Below are 18,113 nucleotides of genomic sequence, written 5' to 3'. Positions count from 1 at the left end.
AAGGGAAAACTAAAGTACTAGAAAAGAACTTGACATTGCAAGAGAGACAGAATATAGAGGATTGCACAGGACTGAAGTGTGTAAAAAAGGTGAAATACCTAGGAGTTAATATGACGTCAAAAAATTTGAACTTGTATAAAGACAATTATGAGAAACTTTGGAAAGAAATCCAAAGAGATTTGGAAGTATGGTCAAGGTTGAAATTGTCCTTAATGGGAAGAATTGCAACTGTTAAAATGAATGTATTGCCGAGAATGTTGTTTTTATTTCAGGCCCTACCGATAGTTGACAAAATGAAATGTTTTCAAGAGTGGCAGAAGACACTGTCTAAATTTGTCTGGCAGGGGAAGAAACCCAGGATTAAATACAAACTTTTGACTGATGTAAAAGAAAGAGGAGGATTCTCCTTGCCAGACTTAAAGATTTATTTTGAAGCCGCAGCTTTTTGTTGGTTGAAGGAATGGTTTTTGTTAGACAATGATGACTTGTTGGATTTAGAGGGCCATGATAATGCGTTTGGTTGGCATGCATATTTATGGTATGATAAAGTAAAATTACACAAAGGTTTTAAAAGCCATATAATTAGGAAATCATTGTTTAATGTTTGGATTAGATACAAAGATCTATTGGAAAGAAAAACTCCTAGGTGGATCTCACCACTTGAGGCAAAGAAACCTAAAAGGACAAATATGGATGAGAATAGGTTGAAATACAAAGATATCCTGATGGAGGTGGGAAACCACTTTAAGTTAAGGCCATATGAACAACTGAAAGATAGGTTGAGTGACTGGTTTCAGTATGTGCAGATAAATGAAGCATTCAAGCTAGATAAAAAAATAGGATTCCAGACAGAAAAGTCGAAATTAGAAACGGAGTTATTAGAGACAGACTACAAGAATTTGTCTAGAATGTATAATTTGTTGCTAGAATGGCATTTGAAAGATGAGCAAACAAAATCAGTGATGATTGAATGGGCCAAGGACTTGGGTCATAATGTGATGATGTCGGAGTGGGAAAAATTGTGGAAGAAGGGTATGAAATTTACGGCTTGTACTGTGTTGAAGGAAAATTTGATGAAAATGATGTATAGATGGTATTTGACGCCGGTCAAGCTGGCTAAAATGTATCACAAAAGCGACAATAAATGTTGGAAATGTAAGCAGGATGTTGGCTCATTCTACCATATGTGGTGGACATGCCCTAAGATAAAAGGCTTCTGGGAAATGATTTATAATGAGTTGAAAAAGATGTTTAAAAACACATTTTTGAAAAAACCGGAAGCCTTTTTGCTTGGAATAATTGGGGAAGAAATCCCCAAGGACGATGTTAATTTGTTTATGTATGCCACCACAGCCGCTAGGATCTTAATAGCACAATATTGGAAAAAAGAGGAACTGCCTTCGAGGCAGGAATGGCAAATGAAAATGATGGATTATATGGAATTGGCAGAATTGACAGGAAGACTCCGGGACCAAACAAATGACAAAGTTTTAAAAGATTGGAAGAAATTTAAAATATACATAGGGTATGAATTTGAAAACTAGATTTTGAACATCCAGGAAAATAAAGAAGTTAAGGCAATAGGGAAATAATAGAAGATTGAAAGGGAGAAAATATGATAGATGATATAAAGATGAAATTTTTGAAGTGTTAAAGAGACTATATGATGGGTAAGAAGGATGATTTAGAAACTGCTACAGAAGTTTATAAAAAAGAAAATCAGATAGTAGGGAATTGGGGAAGCCAGAGGACAATGAATATTAAAATGGATTAGAGATGATATTTTTTTGTTGTTGTTGTTGTATTTTTGTATTTTTGTATTTCTGTATTTTGATGTTTACTTTTTGTATTTGTGTTCTGTATGTGTGTTGATAAAATGTTTAATAAAAAATATAATTAAAAAAAAAAAAAACAAAGCCACTTCTGGCGAACCAGAGCAGCGCACGGAAACGCCGTTTACCTTCCCGCTGTAGCGGTTCCTATTTATCTACTTGCATTTTGACGTGCTTTTGAACTGCTAGGTTGGCAGGAGCTGGGACCGAGCAACAGGAGCTCACCCCGTCACAGGGATTCGAACCGCTGACCTTCTGATCAGCAAGCCCTAGGCTCAGTGGTTTAACCCACAGCGCCACCTGGGTCCCTCTGCAAACGGGATAGAACTTGGTATTTACAAGCTGGGCATGAAGATGATGTCCCCAGAGCCATACCGGCTCTTCTATTAAAAATCTATTTGCATGACTTCTGTGTTTGGCCAGTAAGTGGATGGCAGGATGGAGAAGATACCACAAAGAGCCATTGTCCACTAACACATTCCCTTCCTTGTCCCCAAAGTGCCACATTTACAGTACTGAAAAAGTCCAGGTTTGTAGTACAAATGCATAACTATGCATGGACAATCCTAACACAGGAGGAAAGCCTAAACTGATAATTAAATTTTTCTGTGTTTTAAGATGATTTTTTAAAAAACCAATTAAATCTCAAACCCAATGCTGACCTCTAGATTTTGATTAACTTCATTGGGGTGGCCTTTAAACTAGGTGTTAATTAAGTGTCTTCTTTTTGTCAAACAATGCTTAAACCTGGGGTGGATTTGACCATCCATGAGCTGCTCTCAGCACGATGTATTTCACTTACACAACCTGGAATATCCTTTGGAAAGCAAAATTCCATGGTATGTTAAAAACTGTAGCCAATTGCTTATCCAATGTAAAGTGCATTGAATTTACTAGCCTGAAATTATCTGTCAGCGTCACCATAATGTAATTGGGTACTCATCTCTCTTCACAGTCCTAACCCCAAGCCTTTCAAATTTAGGCAATTTAAGTTCACTTAGTGTGGCTATTTGAGGAAGCAAATTGTTTTCTGGATCATTCAGACACTGGCTAAAAAGGCATAGGTATTGCTGAAGCACTTTAAAAATCAATACATAAATGGAAGCATCTTTTTACAGATATTGACACCGCCCTAAGGAATGAAAAACCTTGTTTCTGCCATTTTGCAGACTGTAAAAGCTGTTCAGTCTGTCTGCCTAGCATCCACTTGAATTACATCCAGCTTCTTATAACAATGTTTGCCACAACTCAACCATAAAAATAAAAAGTTAAATAAAACTTAATCAAGTTGATTAATCAGACCTTTAGAAAGCATCTCGAGGCAGCCCTGTTTAGGGAAGCTTTTAATGTTTGATGGATTTCTGTATTTTAATATTTTGTTGGAAGCCGCCCAGAGTGGCTGGGGGAACCCGGCTAGATGGGCGGGGTATAAATATATTATTATTATTATTATTATTATTATTATTATTATTATTATTATTATTATTATTATAATATAAACTAGAGGGGTCAGCACTGTTGCGCTCAGGTCTTTGCCGGCTTTCTATAGGCATGTGTTTTGCCCCTTTGGGGAATGAATGGGTCTTTCACCTGATGCAGAAGGGCTCTGCTTATGTTCTGAGTTGCACCCTTGCTCTGCAGCATGCTTCCCCAAACTGGTGCCCTCCAGATGTGTTGGTGTTTTGGTTTCTAGTTCCCCACCCAGCCAAGGCTACATACACAGAAACCTGTTTTTATTTATGTTTGGCCACTCTCTGGATCAAGGCAAGGAAGCCAAGATTTGTCTTCTGTTTCAGCAAGGTAATATTTTGACTTTTAGAACAACTACCGCTTGCAGTGTTGGGTCTAGTACTTCTGGATAAAGCCCTTATTTTACATTAGCCACTTATTTCCTTTTAGTTTCAACTGAGTAATATTATTTAGAAAATAGTAAATGAGACAATGTGGTATCAAACAGTGGAGAAGGACTTGTTTACAGGCTTAAAGTAGTTAATAATGGCCGATTGTCCCCAAATGACCTCTAGAACTTCTGGTGGTTTTCTGAGCAAGTGCCAAGTTTAAAAGATTACTTTTAAAAGTTGTAAAGCCTAATTCATGTTCATATCCTTAAAGTTCTCCATGGCTTGCCCACATATCCCTAGCAATTTTGCTCAGTCCCTCAACACCACTGCTGGGAGGTGAATGAAAGTCTCCTGCTCCCTAAATACTCCTTCCTTCCTTCCTTCCTTCCTTCCTTCCTTCCTTCCTTCCTTCCTTCCTTCCTTCCTTCCTTCCTTCCTTCCTTCCTCCCTCTCTCCCTCCCTCCCTCCCTCCCTCCCTCCCTTCCTTCCTTCCTTCCTTCCTTCCTTCCTTCCTCTGAGGACTAGAACTGCTTCTGAGAGAGAACACCTGATCTTTGAGGTAGAAGGCAACTTATTACTTCAACTAAATATAAAGATGTGACAGGCTGAAACACAATAGTGAATGCAGAACTTTTCTTAGATTTCAGTTGCTCAAAATCTGAAGAAATGTGCGTGCACACGAACGAAACCTCTTACCAATGACAAACTTAGTTGATCTCTAAGATGCTACTGGAATGAATTTTTTTTATTTTGTTAAAAATCCGTTGTTGTGCTTCAGGTTCTAGAGTAGGTGGTAAAATGCTTAACTCAGTTTCAGTTACTTCCGTCTCATTCCTTTACTTAGTTATGACAGGGTGTGACAGGTTTTAGTTATTGCCTTAAGGAAATATCTAATTAAAAGGTATCTCATCAAGCCACCATTAGGACTACTATTTTTGAAGTCACTGAAACAGGAGGGAGCAGGGGAATCATTCCTGTTTATAATCGGAGACCATCCAGCTGACATTGTCTTGCCTCACCTGAGGAGGCCCAGCTGGTTCACCTGTCTACTCTTGGAAGTCCTGTTAGGAAGAGAGTTTGGGAAATCAGATGGCAGCATGGTCTGCTAGATGTCCGCTTCTAGCTGGGTGGGCTCTCGAGAATGGGAAGAGAAACACACTCGCAAGGGCACAGCCTGCATGGGAGCCTTTAACACAGTGGGATGAGGTGTGAACCTGCGGTTTTATTTTTAATCTAAGCAAACAGAGAGAGCAGGGATGGGGAAGCAGTGGCTTTCCAGATCTTGTTAGACTCCAGTTCTTGCTGGCATAGCCAATGACCAAGGGTGATGGGAGCTGGACTCCAGCCACACTTGGAGGGCCATTGGTCAGCCTCCCCATGCTCTGATTTAGAGGCTTCTGGTGCGCAGCATACCGCTTATCTAGCCCCCCCCCACCACTACCGTGTTTCTCACAAAATAAGACGTGCCTATAAAATAAGCCATGGCATGATTTTCTCAAGGCAATAAAAATATAAGGCATCCCCCCAAAATAAGACATGCTGGGGTACTGGTACTATACCGTGCTGGGAGGAGGTCCGGATGGTGCTTCCGTAAGGAACAGGAAAAGGAAGATGCCTGTCCTTGCTGGAAGCGGATGCGCCACGTGGAGCTCAGACGGAGCGGGAGCCGGCAGAAGCTGCAGCATGCCCCGTGCTGAGCCCTGACCCAGCAGGACCCTGCGCGACCCACAGCTTGCGCCGCGCCAAAAGTCCCAACCCAGCGGGACCCAGCAAGGGCAGCAGTGCGCGCTTTGCCGAGCCCCAACGGAGCGGGAGCCGGCAAAGGCAGCAGCACGCGCTTTGCCAAGTTCCAACCTGGCGGCGGGATGCGGCAAGAGCTTCAGCACGCGCCGCGGTGAGCCCCGACCCGGCGGCGGGACCCGGCAAGAGCCGCAGTGCGCACCCTTGGAGCCCCGACTCGGCGTGACCCAGCAGCGTGCCCTGGTGAAGCGCCAACAAAGCGCCCAGCAGCGCAGCAGCAGCCAGTTCCGGGCGCCGAGCCGCAGCAGGAAGAGCAGGCAATTTTAAAAAAATAAGACACCCCCGAAAATAAGCCATAGGCTTATTTTCTTGAGTAAAATAAATATAAGACGGTGTCTTATTTTATGAGAAACACGGTATCTGATGTTTAATGACTGTTGGGATTCCCTCAAACATCTCAAAATGTCATTTGCTAATAACTTGCTTAAAGATTGGGTATTTCAGACTTTCAGGAACACTCCCGGACATTTTCTGAAATAAAATCAACAGGGAAGCATGGCCAAAGGGTAAAATGTCAGTGACAAGGGCACACCTCCAAACTTCCTCAAACATTATCCTGGGAGTCCCAACCACACTCCAATGTCCAGGGATGCACACATCAGTGTTTAGGTATGTTTGTCGTCCATATTTTGAAATTTAAACCTGCTTTACAGCTGAGGCAACCATGAGTCTAGTCACCCACACCTAGGTTGTAATGTGGGATTCTCATCAATCAGGTTCAATGAATCTGAAACAAAGCATTGTACAGAAGGAGAATTAAGCAAGAGGCCTCTTTTTTTCATTTCCTCTTACAAATATTTTATGTTTATACAACACACAAATCTTTCCCAAAGTTGTTTGGTTTTTGTTAACAACATTCCGTGTTTTAACACGGGGGGGGGGGACCCAAGTTGAGCTGTTGGATAATAAAAAGACAAACAAACACCAGCAACAGAAACATTCATTTGGGGTTCTTATGACCCACACGTTGCACACAGCTGTCCGAAGAAAGACGAAAAACAAAGCTAAAAAAAATCAAAATGGAAGGGAAAAAAAGCTTTGCTCTCTTTAATCACAGCAGTGATTATGCAATGTTAAATCAATTAATGCTACAACTTGTTGACATTTCACATCTGGTAGTTTATGAAATGATTTCCTACAAAACTGTAAATCTTCTCTCAATTGATGTTTGGGAAATTATTGCAAGGCTTCACTTTAAAAGTGCCAGAGGTCAGGTAAAGCCTATTTTGTGAAAGGTTTTGAAGCAGCAAATAACCTTCCCATGTACAGATGTGAAGTACACATAAACTACAATAATGAAGACAAAGTTGCCAGCAGTTGATGTGCTGCTAAAAGAATACAGTGGTACCTCGTGTTACAGACGCTTCAGGTTACAGACTCCACTAACCCAGAAATAATACCTCGGGTTAAGAACTTTCCTTCAGGATGAGAACAGAAAGCGCATGGCAGCGGCGTGGCGGTGAACAGTTTCAGGTTAAGAACGAACCTCCATAACGAATTAAGTTCTTAACCCGAGGTACCACTGTACTAAAGTTTCTTAGTTTTTTTTTTTTGTTTAACCATATATTTGTATGGTCGTAGTGCTGCTGTTGCAATTCCTCAGGCTCTGACAAGACAGTGGATCCTACCCTACCTGTTAAAACCAATGGTTTTCAGCATACTTAGCAATCTAAACCTCCCACAAATCTTATGGTTCCTGCAGATTAGCCTTCCCCAATCTGGCAGTCTTCAGATGTCTTAACATTACGGCTCCCAACAGAACTCCCATCATCCCTAGTTAGCATGGCCAATAGCCAAGAATGATGGCAGTTGTGCTCCAAAATATATGGGTGGTGTCAGGTTGGAAAAGACTGTTTTAGACTAAGATCATTGGCCTTTTTCATGCTGTACCACACTATGCACATCGATAGTGCTGAATAAATAATGATAACGTTTGCATCAATCAATTCTTATACTGCAGTGACAACAATGCAGCAACAGAGTACTCTTGCTCTTTATAAGCAGAGAATTTTAAAAAATCATATTAAGGACTGATAGGAACTGCTGATTTGGAAACAAATATGCACAAGACTCCCTAACAAATATGCACAAGACTGCAGCCATGTAGTCCAATCCTATACATGTTCGCTTGTGCCGCCCAAGGACATCAATTAAACCTACATCAAATGATTACACCCGGAAAATAAATCCGAGAAGCCAGTATTGAAGAGCTTTTTTTTCCCCTACTCCAACGGATCGTGCTAATTTTATGAAGGCATTTTTAGTCTTTCCATTTACATGTAAAATAAGAAGGCTTAACATATTTTGCACTGAAGTCCCCAATGCTCAGCTGATATTTGACCTCACCAGTGGAAAGGAATGATGGGAAATGTCAGCATGCACGTACGCAAACACACACACACACACATTCACACACTCCCCAAAGTGTGAGAGGAAGGAGGGAAAATCAATTAATCAATAAGTCAATGAAAAAGAAAATCAAACAAAAGAGAACATCTGGACAAACATGCTACTAGCTTGTAAGAAAACAAAGTATTTCCCTCATGCCCAGGAACAGAAAGTTTATTTCACCACTGGTTTCAAATGAAGTCTTAAAGAAACCCGTGTTTCATGAGGCTAAATATTAATCTTGTGTCCACTGAACTGAACTTAAAATAATAATCTTCATGAAGAACTACTGCAATTTCAAGTGATTACAATGCAGAGAGCAATTATATTTAACCAGATGAGAATCTCACCATAGTTTAAATTCCCCACTGTGTCATTTCTTGTTATATTTCAGAAATTCCTCAATAAAAATGTCAAATAGAAAATGAGTTGAGTTCCTCTAAGGACAGACTTGGAACTCTTCCAATATAAATGTGTAGCCAAGGAATCTCAACCAAAAAGGGCAGAAAGAAAGCTTGCTCATTTAGAGTACAAAGAAAAAATATTTAAATAGGAAAGGAGGGGGTAAATGACCCATCAATCTCATCTCCTCTAACCCATACTCCGCTTCTTAAAATGGAGAAAACATTTCAAATGTCTTATGAACTATGGTTTAAAACAGCAGTCTTCAATCTTTCCAAAACCCGGGACTCACCAACACATGCATGTGGAGATCCATATCTTTAAAAAACATATAATTAATAATAATAATAATAATAATAATAATAATAATAATAATACCCGCCCTATCTGACTGGGTTTCCCCAGCCACTCTGGGCAGCTTCCAAAAAACATAAAAGCATAATAAAACATTACATTAAAAACTTCCAGATACAGGGCTGCCTTCAGATGTCTTCAAAAAGTCAGATATTCCTTGACATTTGATGGGAGGGCGTTCCACAGGCTGGGCACCACTACTGAGAAGGCCCTTTGCCTGCATCCCTGTAACTTCACTTCTCACAGAGAGGCAACTGTCTGAATAATACTGCATTTCCACTGAGAGATTGTGGCCTCTCCTTCCTTCCTTGGAGGATTTTAAGCAGAGGTTGGATGGTCATCAGTCAGGGATGATCTAGTTGAGATTCCTGCATAGCAGGGGGTTGAACAAGATGACCCTGAGAATCCCTTCCAACTCTACAGTTTTACAGTTCTATAATTACTGCTTGTCCCAGTTGTCATGTTCACAAACTAAATGAATGTTTTATGTTTCATGATCTGTGGTTTCATGATCTGTGTCTCACTCCAAATCTAATGCATAAAGGTAACTGGGTAATACCACGAAGGACAGTCCTGGTACTACCTACATCAGCAGGTGGTGGTAAAAGAAACCTTAGAAAGACAATCTGGGCTCCATGGAGGAAAGCCTCTGAGAGAGCGATCCCGGGAATATAACAATCTGGTGGCTTTCGAGTGCGTATGATTTTAATGGTGTCTCCGAAAAGTTTTACATATCACTTGGGAAGACAGGCGAACCAATATCAGTGTACTGGAAAAAGCAAAGATCACCAGTGTTGAAGCGATCATTCTTCAACATCAACTTCGTTGGACTGGTCATGTTGTTCGGATGCCCAATTATCGTCTTCCAGAGCAACTACTCTATTCCGAACTTAAAAATGGAAAGTGTGATGCTGGTGGTCAACAAAAGAGGTTTAAAGACTGTCTGAAGGCAAATCTAAAAAAAATGTAGCCTAAACACTGACAACTGGGAAACACTGGCCTGCGAGCGCTCCAGTTGGAGAACAGCTTTTACCAAAGGTGTCATGGGCTTTGAAGACACTCAAATCTCAGGACGCAAGGGAGAAATGTGCTAAGAGGAAGGCACGCTTGGCAAATCTACACCGTGATGAGCTCCCGCCTGGAAACCAATGTCCTCACTGTGGAAGGACGTGTGGATCCAGAATTGCCCTCCACAGTCACTTACAGACTCATTGTTAAAACCGTGTTTATGGAAGACAATCCATAATTTTAATTTTAATGTATTTAGTCTTGTTGTTGAGTTGTATTTTAACTAGTTGTTTTATATTTGGTGTTAGCCGCTCTGAGCCCGACCTTGGCATGGGAGGGTGGGGTATAAATAAAATTTTATTATTATTATTATTATTATTATTATCATTATTATTATTATTATTATTACTCGGCTACGAGTGATCGCCAAAGAAGAAGAAGAAAAAAGAAGAAGATTTTAATGTATGGGAAATAAAATTGTGAGAGTGGGATCGCAATTTAGTAGTGTGAGATGTAACATTTGTGATATATATATATATATATATATATATATATATATATATATGTAGGCATTGTGTCCGCAGAGGTCACAGCCTTTCTCCGTAACCGCTGAAGTGTAATGTAACAAATTTGGCTACAACGTTCCATGCCCATCAGTGAGGGATCTGGCATATATTTTTTTTCAAAAAAGCAAACCTTTCATACCTAAAATAATGATTAAACACAAAAAGTGGCACCCAAATTAGACATCACCAGCAGAAGCTCTGAAGACTCCAGCAGCATCCAATAGATGCTGCCTCGAAAGCCACGCCACCAAATGACATCACAAAATTCCACAGCAAGCAACTGAAAACAGGCCTTTTGCAGCAACAAGGCCAAACCAACTGAAAACAGGCCTTTTGCAGCAACAAGGTCCAACATTGCCAAGTGGAGGTAGGGGCCTGCCGGGGGTGGGGGGGCCGAATAGGGGGCAGGGATAGGTAATGGGTCAGAACTAGACTGAGTGGATTTAGGGGCCTGCCTGGGGGGTGGGGGGCCGAATAGGCCGCAGCATAGAATCAACTGAATATGGGCCTTTTACAGGGCTGTGCCTTTGGGTAGAATAAATGTTATTTCACATAACACACGTGGGTAGGGGAGTCAGGGTTGGGACAGGGCAAAATTTTACAGAACACCCGCATTGGGGGAATGATTGTGTGCAAAATGAACGGGTCACAGGGATAACTCGGGGGGGTGGATGGAGGAGAGGAGGGAAATCACAGGGGTAAGGGGGGTTAGGGGGAAATCACAGGGATAAGCTGGGGGTGGGGAGAAGAGGGGCATAATAGGTCATGGATCAGGACAGAGTTGGGGGATTCACATGGATGAGGGAGGGGGATGAGGGGGGAATCACAGGGATAAGCCGGGGGTGAGGGGAGGAGTGGGGGAATCACAGGGATACCTCATGGATTGGCACAGGGGAGGGGAAATCACACAAATAACCCACAGCAACGCGTGGCAGGGCCAGCTAGTAAGGGAATAAAATAATAAGTGAAGTCTTGAATCACCTGGGGGCATAGTGAACAGGACTCTTTTAAAGAAAGAGGTACAGTGGTACCTCGGGTTAATAACTTAATTCATTCTGGAGGTCCATTCTTAACCTGAAACTGTTCTTAACCTGAGGTCCCACTCTAGCTAATGGGGCCTCCCACTGCCGCTGCGCCGCCGCCACGCAATTTCTGTTCTCATCCTGAAGCAAAGTTCTTAACCCGAGGTACTATGTCTGGGTTAGCGGAGTCTGTAACCTGAAGTGTCTGTAACCTAAAGCGTCTGTAACCCGAGGTACCACTGTATAGAATATATGCATTCTGGTTCATTTATTGTTTCATTTCATTGGCTTTCACAAGAAAGCAGGCAGATATTTCGAGTCAAAGAGGGTTTGCAGGGATAGAATCAGCACTGGGATGAAGGAGAACTGAACAGAATTGGGAGGTCCAAGCACAATGGACTCAAGAGTCCCTTCTCTGCCCACATTGTCATGAGATGGTTTCCAACCTAACAAACAGGGGAAGCTTTTTCTCCAGTTTTGAGACAGCAGGCAATGATTTCATATCTAACTCCCAGGGAAAGACTGTAAATAGTAGCAGTGAAACGTAGTAGCAGTTGGCCAAGATCTCCAGGAAATCTAAGCTCCTCCATCCTTTAACGAAACTGACAATCGGATTTAAATTCCTTTTCAATTTCCCTCTACGGTAAAAAGGGGGTGACTTGGTGAAAGTGGGTGGGGAAGGTTGTCAATTTCACTTGCAGCCCATGTATATGGAGGTAATGTGAGCTAAGCGGTTTATGTGCTTGTCCAGACATTGTGCATATTTTTCGGGCCTCATAAAAATGTGCACATGATCTGTCCATAAAGAGGGAATTTTGTATAGTTTTCTATACATACTCTTCAACAGGCCATGGGGCATGTGAATATTTCAGCGACATTTTCTACATTCTCTGCTCAACTCCAATAATTTCCAAGAGGCCAAGGGAAATGTGAAGCTCTCAGCCATATTATGCACATTCTTTTGGGATTGCGCACATTCTCCCCAGACCTCAGGTAGTGTTCATAGTTCAACTAAGGTTTGCAGTCTCTAGGCAGCAACATTTCAAAGATACGGTAAATAGAGATTCCTACACAGGCAAACCAAAGAGAAAGAAACCAAAGAAGTATGGATGAGCCCAGGAAGTGGCTTTTACACATCTCTAACCATGACTAATAAATTTAATATATCTGACTGAAACCCACATTAAAAAATATTGAGCTCATCAGCTTTTCAATCATGTTCATTAATATTTCAATGTATGTGGCTTTTAAGGACACTGATAACATTTTGTAGAATATATATGCGTCCATTCATAACATTAATAATTAGATGCACACATTTCAACGGAGCTGTAGAAAATCACTCTTTACTTTTACCATTGTAGATAAAACCTGCAAAGATTGAGATCACTGAACACGTGGAAAATGACTAGGAACAGGATTTTTCTCTCTCCTAAATAAACAGCAACTTGATAATACTGAAGGTTGCTGAACCACCTTTTCCCGCTTTTTGCTTACAATTCTATATGTTTCAGGGAAATGACATAAACTCTAACACTTTTTAAAAGAACAGTTCTACTTGCTTAATAGTTGTACTTGCTTCTATGATAAATGAAATTTAAAAGCTCCCATCATAAGTTGGACATGGATGAGTTCTGCAGTTCCTCTAAAGAAATATTTGCTTAAAATGTAAACAAAGCAGATAATGCAAAACTAAAAGAATTATACAAAATCTACTCAAGAAATCCCTTCTTTGCCTCCAGTCACACTGAGTGCAGTTTGACATCTTTGGCGACAGAGTGTGAAGGAATCAGCGAGAGACACACACCCTCAGACAAATGGAAGCACCTTCGAGTTGCACAGAAATATTTTTGGATCCAAGCCAATGTTCTGTGCCATCCTATTTTAAAAACCAAAACCTTTTGGTAATTGAAGGCATCATTACAGAAAATATCTAGCAGTCAGGGAAAGAGGAGGGCAATTTCCAGGTAGAACTAGATAGCTGTCCTTTGCATATATTATCCAACAACTGCACAATCAAGGTTGTTGATGGCTAAAACATTTGCATGACTTTTAAGTGGAGCGATGAGCTGCTCTCTGCAGGACTATACAAAAGCAGATACCACAGAAGGTAGACAGCAGGCATGCCCAACAGGAGTAGTTGCCAAAATACTCTAAATTACCATTCGGTAATATTCTGTTTTATCAAAACATTCCATTTCAATAAATACCATTCATATAAAGCAGGTCACCACCTCTGTGCGTGAAGTACCTTGCAAGCAGAATGACATGAGGAAGATGTAAAATAAAAAAATTCCTTCAGTAGCACCTTAAAGACCAACTAAGTTTTTATTTTGGTATGAGCTTTCGTGTGCATGCACACTTCTTCAGAAGATGAGGAAGATGTTTCAGTATGCAGTAAATGGGTCTCCTCTGAAGGTCAGCCATTAAATTATCTTGATCTCTTTCCCAGCCTTATAGCGACATAATTGCTGGTTTTGTCTGTACTGTATACTGAATCCCGTTGAACAGGTGAGGCGCTGACCAAGCAATTTTGCTTTCACAATAAACTTACCAAGGCAGTTGTGTCCATCATGAGCCAACATGAACCCATCATAACATGTGCATCTGTAGTTGCCAGGAATGTTGATGCATTCGTGTACACAGCCTCCATTGTAGAAGTCATTTTCACACTCATCAATGTCTGAAAGTAGAGGAGAAAAACCCACAATTCTGATTAGAAAAAAGAAAAACGAGGGAGGGGGCAGTGAATGCCTAGCATCCTTTTATGCAGGGGAAAATAAAATGATTTACAATATTAGGTTACCTCTCACATTATAATTTCCAATAACAAGAGTGCAATAAAGTCATTCCTGTAATGCAAATCTAATGAGAAATGCTACGGTATCTTCATTTGGCTACAGTGGTACCTTGGTTTATGAACACAATTGGTTCCAGAAGTCTGTTCATAAACTGAAGCGAACTTTCCCATTGAAAGTAATGAAAAGTGAATTAATCTGTTCCAGATGGGTCTGTGGCATTCGTAAACCGAAAATTCGTAATCCGAGGTGTTCATAAACCGAGGTTCCACTGTACTTGAAAAAGAGCGGGAACACTTCCTTGAAAACCATGGTTTACATTTTAGATAACAAGCTCCTCAGGTTTTCTAAAATGTACCTTGATGGCTGTGTGTGTGTGTTTAGCTATTTATTTGCAAAAGTCATGCAGCCATTGTTTTTTATTTTCTTCCTCTAGAACCAGCCAAGTAACATGGGACTTTACAAAGTAACCAAAAATAAAGAAAGATGGCTGACCTTAACTAAATGTCAGTAGGTAAATGACAAAACAAAGGGAAAGGAGACGCAAGTGGGAAATAAATAAATGCAGTTATATACACACACAGAAGGTGCCAAGCTAACTCAATGATCCTTGATGGTCAAGTAGGTTAGGATTCAGTGAACATTCCCGTCTGTAGGCATCTGCCACCTCAACGGTCTGCTGCTGAAGCACAGTAAATGCCACCGCCAGGGGCGGAGAAAAGCTGGCTACAGATCTGTTGGGGTTGTAAGCCAACCCATTCCTAGTCCATGGAGATGAGCCGAATGTGGACATAACAGGTGTTTCAGCATGGAACAATGCGGCAAAACCAACGGGCAAGTAACAGGGCTTTGTATGCAGAGGTGGTTCCACAATTCCACTTGGGTTGCCCTGCCTGGCTTCCTTACTCATTAGGATGAGAATTTATTATGTTTTGATACAGGCGTCATAGAAGAGTCAGGTTTTGAGTAAGGTTCCGAAGGAAGAGCACCCCATACAGTAGGTACTTTGGGTGGAAGTTTTAAGCACAAAGGGCAGCAAGAGGAAATATACAGAGCCCCAGGAAATGGAGCGGGTGGGGGGAAGAGTTGTATTTTCATTGTATGTTCTTTGAAAAATTACTGTGCAAATAATTTCCAAACAAAAAAACAGAACAAAAAACCCTGAAGATGTTGACTGTAGAAGCCGAAACTCCTAAAAGAAATTAGGTGGGTAAGAGGGGAATCAAGATGGTGTGGAGAGAGAATTGCTAATTCTATTATTGAGCTGGATCTGATCTGATCCTATAGTTTGCATTGTTTGCATTGTATGAATTCTGACTGTATGGCTTAGCCCCCCCCCCCATATCCCTGGGATGTCTTGCTTAAAATGCTTTCCTCTTTGCCTCTCTGTGTGCCAAAGTGTAATGTAACAGTGAGACAGCTTGCTATCAAGGCTAAGAGCTGGCCTTGTCTGGAACACAGAGAGGGACTTATTAGTGGATGAGCTTGACGCTGGAAGCTGCTATGCTTGACACATAGTCTTACTCAAGGCTGCTGGAAGATGCTACTGGGGTAGCATGAGTCAGCATGTGTTTATGCACAGGACCGGACACGGATCTTCCTTATATGTACTTGTGACCCCCTTGTGTGCGCACATTTACAGAGGAGGGGGAAGGAGCCCAAGAAGTGTATAAGAATGCTTGCAAATTTGTGTTTCTTTACTCTTGTCGTGAAGCTTGATCACCAAGAGTCTCTTAAATTTAAGAAATTAAATTCTTTCTCTGGATTCAACCCCCCCCCCCCGGTGTCTTGATGACTGTCTCTGACCCTGCCTGGGCACAACTTAAGAACCCTTATCAGCTAATAAGGCTACAATGGAACATACCAAGATACAGCCGTTATAACATGTCATTCCATTATCCCATGCCGCTTAGAGATATGGGCTGGAGAAGTATAAATTGATGTGTTTTTGAACTTTATGCACATAAAGGATGCTTTATGGTTACAAGGAAATCATACATAAGAATAAGGAACAATAACTTTAAACAACAGTCTAGACACCCCTACCCTAAGAATTGTATCTAAGCTTGCCTGATGACAGACCTTCAAACCTGAGCTGTATTTGGACAGAATATATGTTTTTCTTTCATAGTATGCCTTTTTTACAATTGGATCTGGAACTAATTTGGGAAGCATAAATTGCAATTGACTTTCAATAATTTATGTTCTTGAACCTCTGTAGAAATACAGCCATCAGGAAGCTGTCTGCCTGCATAAATCTTAAAACATCTTTTCATCTAAATCAGCTATCCAATTGCAAAACGTAGCACTCGGGGAAATCATATACAGCACAGTTTGGATACTAAAATGGCTCAAAATGTAATGTTTTCATTGCTGATACATCAGTAGTTGCCTACATGGAAATATTTATTCAGACATCTGAAGGGAATAGAGACGCCCGTATCATGTTGAAAGAGCACAACTTGAACTACATGTTGTATCAGTAAAGAAGTATTGGAGAGGAAATAAAGTGAGGTTGCTTAAAGATTTGGAAATGTTCTATCAACATGTGGCAATTCATAATCTACATTTTTGTAATGCTTATCTCAGAACACATCAGAATGTTGTGTTTTCTTTAAAACAATAATAATTAGGGCTATCATTCTGTCCCATACATTTTAGTTGATAAATCATTTTAACTGATTGATTTGTTATGCATACATAATAAAAAATGATTCCGAGGGGAGAAAGCACATTTTTCTGTCTTTAAGATAATGCATGCATGAGTCAAAATGAATACGATTTTCTAAGAGGCATTCTGCCTTGTGTGAGATTGTGTGTATTAAAAGCAAACAAATTTGTTTTTAATATCTGCTGCCTAATTATAGCACTTTTTATTAAATCAAAATGTTTTAATCAATGCATTTATTTCTTCAGCTAAACTTTGCCAACTTGGAATTAACAGACTATAGCTAACAGCTTATTTACTCATAATAAGATCGTTGTGGCTATGATTTACATATTTCAAATGTACATAGTGTGTTTAACTCTGTAAGTCTTATTACAGCCATGTAAAGTAGGTCAGTATTATTATCCCCAAATTGCAAATTAGGTGTCAGGGCTAAGGGATTGCCTAAGGCAATCAATGCATTTATGTTTGAGATTTAAACAAGCACTTTGCAGCTCATATTTTATGCTGTTACAATACAACAATCTTCAGAACCATGTAAGCAATTAAATGTACAATTTAAATGTTTTCAAAGTATTCCTAAACTGAGCTATATGACGGTTAACTAACATATGTTTGGCTCTCCTCTGACAATAAAAGAGTGCATTAACTGACTGCAATGTTCTCAGCACTAGATGTTTCATAAATAAAACACATCTATATGTAAAGCGATACCTGGCTTGGAAGTGGTTCATTCATATTTAGTTGTGAAGTGGGTAACTGTGTGAAGTGTGACTTTCCTCTACCTGCTCACAGTTCATGGGTATTTCAGGAATGGGAAGAAACTCTGCAAATTGTCAACTTTCCATTCTTTTATATATGTATTATGCAGCAGTTGCTGAGAATGTTGCAACCATAGAGCCAATGACATAATTTTAACCGAGTGAGATGCTTAAACTAATTCAATGATTAATGGGTTAAATTTAAATAGCAATATGTACAATGGGACCATCAGTACAGGCAAAAAACCATCAATAGCTTTTGAGATACTGGAAGTGCGTAATAATTCATCATTTAACAAGCAGATGTTACAGTAATAGTCCAGAAACGATATAACAGAGCTGTATTGTTTGGGGAGCATCAGTATTGGGGCACAATCCTGGTAAACTGTTCAGCAAATGCTGAAAGGACTTCCACATAATGGTATTTAGATCGAGCCACTAGACTAGATCTATTTCTTTGGAAAGGTTTTATTTAAGTTAAATTTCTCTGGCTTCAGAGTTAAATGAAAATTACTGGCATTTAACAATGGAATGATGAAAGAACTCAAGAGCCTCAGTTTACAAACAAGGCATAAGATCTCATCCTGATTTCTTTTTCTTTTTTTAAGGTCTATTAAAATCTACTGGTGGGGATAATCTGTTCTTCATAGTTGCTGATGAAATTAATTTATGG

At 40.3% G+C, this 18,113-nt stretch overlaps 1 protein-coding gene across 2 annotated transcripts in view; it reads right to left on the bottom strand.

Annotated features, from left to right (window-relative positions):
- Positions 1-18,113, bottom strand: part of SCUBE1 (signal peptide, CUB domain and EGF like domain containing 1) — a 202,110-nt gene that overhangs the window by 153,960 nt on the left and 30,037 nt on the right. For both annotated transcript variants that reach the window (XM_060275195.1, XM_035137812.2), the window contains exon 3: positions 13,768-13,896. In XM_060275195.1, coding sequence (XP_060131178.1) covers positions 13,768-13,896 — 129 coding nt within the window. The remainder of the gene's footprint in view (positions 1-13,767; positions 13,897-18,113) is intronic.

This window comes from Zootoca vivipara, chromosome 5 (genome assembly GCF_963506605.1).
Source record: "Zootoca vivipara chromosome 5, rZooViv1.1, whole genome shotgun sequence".
NCBI classification, from domain to species: domain Eukaryota; kingdom Metazoa; phylum Chordata; class Lepidosauria; order Squamata; family Lacertidae; genus Zootoca; species Zootoca vivipara.
This window is presented reverse-complemented; position numbering and strand designations above follow the sequence as displayed.